Genomic DNA, 10,110 nt, shown 5'->3' with positions numbered 1-10,110 from the left:
TGTTTGTGTGTGTGTGTGTGAGAGAGAGAGAGTGTGTATTAGCGAGTGTGAGTGTGTGTGTGTGTGTACCCTGCAGGAAGTGTGGGTGCAGCGGCTGGTGTGCGCTCAGCACGGCGCTCATCTCGTCGTGGTCTGATGGATGAATGTACTCAAAGATGCTGTTACCGGTCAGTTCCACCTACAACACACACAACAGATTCTAAATCATCATTCAGTCATTTTGCTTTGCGTGTACCCTGCAGGAAGTGTGGGTGCAGCGGCTGGTGTGCGCTCAGCACGGCGCTCATCTCGTCGTGGTCTGATGGATGAATGTACTCAAAGATGTTGTTACCGGTCAGTTCCACCTACAACACACACACATCACATTCTAAAGCATCATTCAGTCATGCTGCTTTGCCTTTTGCCAGATAATTGTCAGGAGGCATAAAGAGAAATCAGTCAAATAGCAGCAAAGTGGGAAAAAACCCCAGCTGAGATTAAGATGAGAATCTGTGTCATTTAAGAAGATTACATCAACTCACAAAAATGCCTATCGTGAACAGGGTGTGTATTCACAGGTTTGAGTGTGTGTGTGTGTGTGTGTGTGTGTGAGAAGCTAAGCTCCTGTTTGTCTGAAACTGATCTGCGTCCATCTCAAAGAAGGAATGCGCACTTTACTGACCATACTGTGTGCTTCGCTTCATATCTGGAGTCCTGCTGCACACTTGCGCACAATACCGTCCTGTCAGAGTCCGAGCATAATGAGATCCCTGTCGACGCCGTTTCGCTGGAGGTCAGGCGGCTCTGGGCTCGTCCAGCAGTAACCAGCTCATTTGAATGCTCAGTAGTCAGCACACACAGGTGTTCCCGCACTACAGCATCATCTGCGTCGTCTCTTGCGGCTGCTGCTGCTTTGACTAGGCAATAAACACAGCGTTGTCCCCTGAACTCACCCGTGGAGATCTTCAGGAACACAGAGGAGCATCCTGGATTTACACACAGGCCTTAATCAAGGTCACTGTCAACAACTACACCATATTCTTCTTTTAATGCTCCTCAACTAGTTACAAATGTTGGGCACTAATATCTCCTGACTGTAAGAAGCGCATGTGTAATGTCAGTCATTGTTTTTATTATCTTGATGTGTGACTGCATCAGTAAACTAAACGGATAATAAAAACTGCAATATGTTTGATATCTTTGTCTCCTCTTCTTTTTTTTTGGTTTTTCAGTACAAATCAAATCCCTCAACTCTGAAACCAACAAGTCCCTGGGATTACATGCTGACCATTAATTTCCATAAAATAGCATATCTTTGACTCTTCTGCTGTAATCCATCTCTATTTTGTGAAGTCGTGGAAAAGCAAGAGCAAAAATTCAGTTTCCCATGACAGACGTTGTTTGTTCCGCTATAGTTTATTTCTGCATGTGAAAAGAGTCCTCTGAAAGATTCAGCTGAAGTTTCAGCTCATGCTTTCTGCAGCACCTTTTCCTTTTGGTCTCGTTTGCCCGTGTCAGATGTTCTTGAAGGCCAGCAGCGTCTCTGATTCTTCTGTTCACTGACAGATGAAGCGTGTGTTTCTGAAGGGTCGAGAGTGCTGTGAGATCCGGTTTGCTCTCTTCTGTCCGGACGGTAGGGAAAAGCCTTCGTCTCTCAGCAGATGGAGGAATGTGTCTGAGTTTGTATAAAGTGTAAAGTGCAAGAGGCCTGAATGCTGAAAACACACTGTGGTGCCGTTTCTACACTTTATGAAGCTGTGCGAATATTACCAAAGGACTGAATCAGCACAGAAGGATTTCATAAAAGCATAATTCACCCAAAAATTCATCGACTAACCCTCATGTGATTCCAAACCTAATGTTTATTTTTCTGTATACAGTGGAAGTCAGTGGGCACCAGAGTTGTTTGGTTACAGTATCTTTTGTGTTCCACAGAAGACAGAAGCTCAAACAGGTTTGGAAGGACATCAGGGAGAGTAATGAGCTTTATTTTTGTGTAACACAGGGCTTTCTTAGACCTCTGCAAAAATTGCCATCACATCTAAAAATTACAACCCTGATCCTAAAACTAAAGTAACTGCATAATATCTCAAACTAAAATGATTTCAAACTGTAAAAAAAAGTTTGAATTGTATTTATATTAATCAAATTCTACTATTCTATAATTCAAATTCTTTGAATGGTTGTGTGTGTGTGATGCACACAAGTGTCTCTTTACATGCTCAGATACAAAATCTAAACATTAAACAAGCACAATCTCAGTGTTTTTCTTCAGATTTCAGAAAGAGTAGACCAGATCTGGATATCTCAAAGTCTGAAATTCTCAGCAGAGACGATATTGAGCAAACAACAGTGTGAATGAATTCACTTCACATTCCCCAGATAAAGTTATAGTGTCCTTCATGGCTCAGTTATGTGTGTGTTGAAGTGTTATCACTGTGGCCCCGAACTGACCCTGGTTTCGTGTTAAACTCTCACCTGTGACAAACCCAGGTGTACCGAAGCTGTTTCCGAAATGTACATGATTTTACCGTCAGACGCGACGACAAACACAAAGCCGTCCAGCGTCTGAAAAACAAACCAGAATACATAAAAACATACGTGCATTAAACACATGATCGTATCATTCATTTGCACAATCATCAGATGCGTTTGAAGATATTAGCGTCAAGATATCATGTAGTTCTTAAAGGCTCGCACCTGCAGCAGGTGAGACCCCAGATCTTTGGCCATGAGGTCCAGAGGACTGACCCGTGCCGCCTGACCCCAGGCCTCTCCGAGACCTCACACAAACACAGCACATTCAGTCGAGCTCCACAAATCACATACACAGCGAGAGAAGCTAGAGTTCAACACTCATGGTTGTGAAGAAATGATTTAGAATCAAAGAATTCGCAAAGCGGACTGCCTTAGAATTAAAACCTAATTTAAATGCCACTTTAACGGGAGTTATTTATATTTTTATCACACGTTAATCAAATATATTTATCTGTCAACCTGGCGGGATTTAGATGTAACGTAATATTATCCTGAAGCCGTAGCGTATTTATCATAATTAGATAAAATTAAATACTTTTAAGTGATTAGACAGTCAATTAAAACGCCCATCCCAACATGTAGACAGATTTTATGCCATATTGATAAAATGTCACTTAGCTACAGAATATTTATTTGCCAGAAATACTTTTTAAAGGCAAAACTAAATCCTATACTAAAATGTATGATTGGCAAACAACCATGTTTTATTACGTATGATATATGTGTCCCCTGCAGCACAAAAGCAGTCTTAAGTCGCTGGGGTATATTTGTAGCAATAGCCAACAATACATTGTATGGGTCAAAATTATACATTTTTCTTTTATGCCAAAAATCATTAGGATATTAAGTAAAGATCGTGTTCTATGAAGATATTTTGTAAGTTTCCTACCGTAAATATATCAAAACTTAATTTTTGATTAGTAATATGCATTGCTAAGAACTTCATTTGAACAACTTTAAAGATGATTTTCTCAATATTTATATTTTTTTGCTCCCTCAGATTCCAGATTTTCAAATAGTTGCATCTCAGTCAAATATTGTCCGATCCTAACAAACCATACATCAATGGAAAGCTTATTTGTTTAGCCTTCAGATGATGCATAAATCTCAGTTTCAAAAATTTGACCCTTATGGTTTTGTGCTCCAGGGTCACATATTATATTACCAAGTATATCAGAGACAAACTGTCTCTAAATTATGTGTAATAATTGACTCTTTACAACAGCACAGTATATAGCTTAATTTAATATTGTTAATCTGAAACTAATCCTTCCATGTAGCCGAAAACGGAAATTAAAATAATTAATTTAATTTGAATTTTGCATAATTTATAGGCAAAGAAGAAACATTTATTCGTGCTAAATTTATAGACTTTATATCATCAATGTAATCTGATGCAATAGATTCTTTTGATTTCTTCCAGTTGTGAGCATATTTTGAGATCTGTTATGACACATTATAAATAATCCAAGCGAAAATCTTTGACAGCGACGGAAACAGAAAGATTGAATCTGCGATTATTTTAATGTAAACGTTCAATTACAAACATAAGAGGAAAATAACACAGGCAATAATTATTTTCAGGAAACTGAAAAAATGCTATGAATTATATTGTAGACCTAAAGCCATTCACTGCTTTATCGTTGTATGTTCACACGATTTCCCCCGAATCGTAATCGGTTTCATTTAATCACGCAGAGCGCATCTGATCAAAACGAATTATCGTTCTTTTTAGCGCTTAAACTAGCCTAATTAACTTAACCAATTATACTGTATATAGCCTATATTTTTTTGTTTGTTTGTTTTTTCAAATGCGTAAACATTCATTCAATTACATAAACACCGCCGCCCTTGAAAATTATTATTTTTTTTTTATTAATTATTAAAACATCAAAAAATAAAAATAAGAAGATAAAACGAAAAGGCATTGTGAGACGATCTAATTAACTGCAAAGCAACGTGACAAGTGAAGCTGCATAAATAGCGGATCGTGAGTTACCGTCTGGAAACACGGCTCGCATCTTCAGGTAGCTGCTGGTCAGTCTGATGATGGACGCTTTGTCCAGCTGAGATGTGATGGCCGAGGGCAGCGGCAGCAGTTTGGCCAGTTCATAAAATTCTCCATTTTCTTTTTCTCTTCGTGTCTTCGCAGCATTCTTGGACTTTTCCTTCATTTCGGACTCATGCAGAAGCGCTTAGTCTCGAGCAGAACCGGACACTATAATCATGGTCACTCCGACACCTTACAGGCTTTATTATTAATTGTTTTCCTGGCTATTTTCCGTTTCTGTTGCAGTGAATGATATGCTACTAACCTTCCTGATAGTCCTGCTCTTTATTGTGAATTAAAATACATGAATAGAAACGACGGAGCGACTGTAAATCTCCTCTAAACCCGACGGTCTTTCCAGAAGAGTCCTTCAATCGCATTAGATTTCGATTCTGATAACTTTTTATACACTTTAGAAAGGCAACTGAACTCCATTTCATCGAGCATCACAGTGCGCGTTTGGATTTGAATGGTTTAAAAGTGATACAAATAAGACTAACTTCTAATAAATCCATGACGATTAGCATACAAATAAAAATAGTACTCTGCTCATTGTGTCTATGTTCTCCAGTCCGTGTTCATTTCCATGTTAAAATCTTTCATTTTCCTTTTTAGTCCTTTGAATATTCCTCTCAGAGTCCGCAGAAATCCGTCCAGCCATTCAATTATTCAGGCGCTGTGATCGCCAATGAGAGAGAGAGAGGGAGAGAGTGTGTGTGTGTGTGTGTGTGTGTGTGTGTGTGTGTGTGTGAGAGAGAGAGAGAGAGAGAGAGGGCGGTTCAGAATGACTCTCTTACGTCACACTCTCTTGTGGTGATGGTGATGATGATGTCAAAGGTATAAACAGCAACATTTAGTTTGAATTATTGGCTGTCTTACCAAATTAGTTTTCTATATTAAGGTTTATTGACTTTTAACGATGCAGCTTGCAGTTGTGTTTGTTCCTTTGGTCCGGACAGATCCTGTAAAACACCGATATTTAAAGCCAGTTTGAATAAGTTGAGGTTACTTAAGGCAAAACCATAAACATGTAACGATTGTGAGTATGGTTGGAATATTGGAAAAGAATTACAAAATAATTTGGGTATCACAAACCATTACATAGAATGTACGGGTGCTAAGTTTGTGCACATTTGTTTTGGAGTCCATAATCTTTGTGTTTATGTAAGTGAGAAAATATGACGAATATTTGGAATAATCCCGCAACGAGTTATCAATAGCAAATCAATTGATATCGGACATCGGTGCATTGAACATTATGCATCTGCTCTAGATATCCATTTTGACCACCACGTTTGTTCAGATATTGCGTCTCATTTACAGTTTTTTACAGCCGCTACAACCCATTTCTCACTAGTTAGGTCACTTTTTTAAAACTCTTCACTTGTGAAGCACAACAGCATTTTGTGACTAAACTGTAGATCATTTATCATTGATTTGGTGCCAAAAGCATTAAATGAAAGCATCTTTCAAATGACATGAATTATTCTCTCACTCAGACACAGCTGCCAGCCAAACTCAATGAACCTGCCAATCTACACGTTTGCAACACCGATCAACTTATTCAAAACATAGCATAATGCAAAACTGAACACATTTCTACAGTAATACCATATTGAAATATATTCCAAAAACATGAAACACTATCAAAATAAACTAGTGGAACAACTACACAAGTGTGAGTCTTTCAATTTCATTCCCATAAATACAAAAAGGTAAACCTCAGGAATAATGTTGTGCTGTGATTATGAAGTGTGAAACATCTACTGAATCTGAACAGTAGAGAGTGTTATTTTTGTGTGTAAAGAAATTTTATATAAGAAAACGTCGTGTAATGTCCCTGTTGTTAGTGTTTCAGGTCAGTGTTTTATGAGTGATAAAGTGTTTGTTTGCTAGTGTTATGAAGAATGAGTTGATGTGAGACTGTAGTGTTGTTCATGCATTCTGAATGTGAAATTTACTGCTGTGCCAAACTGAAAGTTGGTAAGGAGAACTGTGTGAAGAGTTTAGAAAAGTATTGATAAAGTCCTAGCGATTATAAAAACCGTAATGCATTTGCTCGTGTGATCTGGAAGTCGGACTGGAACACATCTGGTGCAGTTTGAACATTTTATGTCCTCATTTGAGACGGCGTGCAGATATTTCCCGCGGACAGCAGCGCGTCTTTATGAACGGCGCGAGAGCACAATCACTGCATTTATTTGTGTTGGAGGTTTGGCTGTGATGTTGGGCTATCGCTTTCTCTCTCCCTGTCACCGCTGATGGATGAACCTCGGCGGCTCTGGATGGAAAATGCAGGAGGAGACCACCGCTCTCAGGCTTTCCAAAACCAGCCTGCCTCAGTATAGCATAGAAATCCACACCAATAGCCGTGCTCATTCAGATCAGCATGCAGAAACTGTTAGGAAGCGTTGTCTGTGAGGACTGTAAGGCAGAGAGAGAGAGAGAGAGAGGACTCTTATTAACCTCTGTTAGCAGAAGTCACGCTCGTTATCGTCTCTCTTCCAGGCGTTCAGCTCGCTCGAGCTCTTCCAGCTCAAGTTCACCTCTTCTCCAGACTCGCAGCGCACAAACCCAGCCTTTCCTGCACTCGAGGGTTTTCCTCTGCGCTGGGGTGATCACAGTCTTTCAGGTCAAACGTGCAGATTGCAAAAAAGTCCACACATGCAGATTGCAGGGAATCATTGACAAAAGGAAAGGAAAGCACTCGGATCGGCTGTTTGAATAATACAAGCTTGTTCGCATGTTGCGCATACTGCAGAACAGCATTTATGAGCGGATAATGAGGGCGACGGGAAAACTAAAGCGCTCACTGAGCGGCTCGAGCTGATCAAGCGTTTTGTGTCGGTGCGTTTGCTCTGGTGGGCATTCGAGGAGATGCAGATATCAGTCCGTCTGTAAAATCATATCCAGACGCACAGACTCTGAATTAGGGATGAGCCGATCCGATACTCACTCTTGGTATCGGCTCCGACACCAGATATCGGTCAGACCAGACCGATCCAAATCCCATATTGTGCGTTTACTATTCTACTGTTATTGTTGTCTTTTTTTTATTTTATAGTAGCTATATATTTATATATAAATATATTTATATTTAAATATACAAGTAAATATAAATATACATGTATTTTACAACAAAACAAAGAACAATGTGTAGCATTTTACCAGATTTAGTCCTACACTTATTCACTTTTATTTGTTCCCCACTGAATAATGTTTTTCACTAAATGTTTAGATTTTATAAAATTATTGTGCACTCATGATTTTTCTCGAGTAACTTTTGCTGCTGAATTATCCGCTAGCCTATAGCCTATATTATATATTTTTCATTTATTTTTCTTGAAGTTGTCTATATTTAGTAGGCTGTGTTTAACACACAAAACAGTGATGATCAGGTCAACACACAGAGCTATAGAAATTCTACATTGATTTAAAAAAACTGTGCTGGTATGGTATCGGCCGATGCTCAGAATTTTTTGGTATCGGATTGGATCGGTTCTGAAAACATGGTATCAGTGCATCCCTACTCTGAATGTTATTGATTGTGTATCAAGTCTGTGACAAAACATTGCAGAGTAATTAGTGTTGTTGGACGTGTAAAAAACAACAAGTATCAATGTTTTTATCAGAATCAGAATCAGAATGAGCTTTATTGCCAGGTATGTTTACACATACGAGGAATTTGTTTTCGTGACAGAAGCTTCCACAGTGTAACAGAATGACAGTGACAGAACAAAAAAACACAGATAATAAAAAATAAAAAATAAAACAAGTAAATAAGGAATAATCCTGAATGAGGCCGATGAGTGTGGTGTCGTCTGCAAACTTCAGGAGCTTGACAGAGGGGTCTTTAGACGTGCAGTCGTTGGTGTAGAGGGAGAAGAGCAGTGGAGAGAGAACACAACCCTGAGGAGCTCCAGTGCTGATTATACAGGTGCTGGATGTGTATTTTCCCTGACAGACGGAGATGGGCACGGAGAGCTGAGTTAGTTTGGGCAGGAGGAGGTTTGGGATGATGGTGTTAAAGGCCGAGCTGAAGTCCACGAACAGGATCCTCACATAAGTCCCTGGTCTGTCTAGATGTTGCAGAACATAATGCAGTCCCATGTTTACTGCATCGTCCACAGACCTGTTTGCTCTGTAGGCAAACTGAAGAAGATCCAGCAAGGGTGCAGTGATGTCCTTCAGGTGGGCCAGCACCAGTTTTTCAAAAGACTTCATGACCTTTATTGTGTGAAAACATGCAATTCATGCATATATCACTGTAAAAGCAGTCTGTGGACAGGTGTTGTTGTGAGTTTAGACCAAATGAAGTTCTAAAATATGGACTTGAGGTTCATTACCCAAAATACAAAAAACTTTTCTGACTTTGACATCTATGATCTTAAAACCAGATGGAAATCTGCTTTCATTTCCTCTTGTCTTCTGCCCAGACATAAAGACCGACCGAAACAGTCGGCTTTGAAATAACATCAGCTATTGGCATCCAGTGTTGCTGGTGGGTTATTCATGGCTGTTTAATAGATTTATGTGCAAAATATATTTCTGATTTTATTTTTTAATTTAAAGAGGGCAAGTGTCTCTGGAGAAATTCTGAAAGAGACATTCATTCATACTATACATTTTCTTCTGCATTTGGCATTTGTCACTGTCACGTTGTCATGTGAAAAGCCTGTGTGTGTGTGTGAAATATTGTCATTATTCACTTATTTAGCCTATAAAGGATACAGGCTGCTTTTATGCTGAAGGTTCAAAATATTATATTCTAATATTTATTCTTATGAAACAAACTTTTATCTATTTTACGCATGTAAACTGGTATTATGGAGCATTTATGTTTTAGTTGAGCCTCTTCTAATAAATCTGCGTTTATTAGGCAGTAAAGTCACAAATGTTTAGTTTTGAACAATTCTGCCCTCTAGTGTTTATAATTTAGAAACAGTAACCGACTTTTATAATATGACTGCAGTAACTGACTGATGTGTATCTGAGAGTGTTTGAGTGCTCGGAGCGCGCAGAGGTTTGGGTTGCTAATGATTTTGGCCGCCTGAGCGCTTAATCACTGGCCTATTAGACACACAATCGTCCATATAAACCGGCTAAAATGTTTAAACGGCTGATGTTGTGCTGTTGAATGAAGCTGCTGTGTGTGAGCGGTTAGCAGCGTCTCTGGAGAGTTTTCCTCTGTTCTGTGTCATTAGTCGAGTCATTTATTACAGGAGAAAATCAGCACTGTAGAGGCCTGTCAGTCGCACCACCTGCGTCACACGTGTGTGTGTGTGTGTGAGAGAGAGAGCGAGAGAGAGTGTGTGTGTGTGTGTGTGTGTGTGTGTGTGAGTGAGCGAGAGAGTGTGTGTGTGTGTGAGAGAGAGAGAGTGTGTGTGTGAGTGAGAGAGTGTGTGTGTGTAGAGAGTGTGTGTGTGAGAGAGTGTGAGTGAGAGAGTGTGTGTGTCTGTGAGTGAGAGTGTGAGTGAGAGAGAGAGTGTGTGTGAGAGAGAGAGAGTGTGTGTGAGAGAGAGAGAGTGTGTGTGAGAGAGAGA

General features: G+C 39.5%; 1 protein-coding gene across 1 annotated transcript in view; it reads right to left on the bottom strand.

Annotated features, from left to right (window-relative positions):
• The window catches only part of LOC107676491 (single-minded homolog 2-like), a 12,723-nt gene extending 8,032 nt beyond the window's left edge, over positions 1-4,691 (bottom strand). The window contains exons 1-4 of the mRNA XM_016471048.1: positions 4,517-4,691; positions 2,680-2,762; positions 2,458-2,547; positions 70-178 (exon numbers count right to left, since the gene is read on the bottom strand). Coding sequence (XP_016326534.1) covers positions 70-178; positions 2,458-2,547; positions 2,680-2,762; positions 4,517-4,691 — 457 coding nt within the window. The remainder of the gene's footprint in view (positions 1-69; positions 179-2,457; positions 2,548-2,679; positions 2,763-4,516) is intronic.
• Positions 4,692-10,110: the final 5,419 nt, after the last annotated feature.

This window comes from Sinocyclocheilus anshuiensis, unplaced genomic scaffold (genome assembly GCF_001515605.1).
Source record: "Sinocyclocheilus anshuiensis isolate Anshui unplaced genomic scaffold, SAMN03320099.WGS_v1.1 scaffold3935, whole genome shotgun sequence".
NCBI lineage: Eukaryota > Metazoa > Chordata > Actinopteri > Cypriniformes > Cyprinidae > Sinocyclocheilus > Sinocyclocheilus anshuiensis.
Note: the sequence above shows the minus strand (reverse complement) of the source record. Positions and strands in the feature narration are given on the sequence as shown.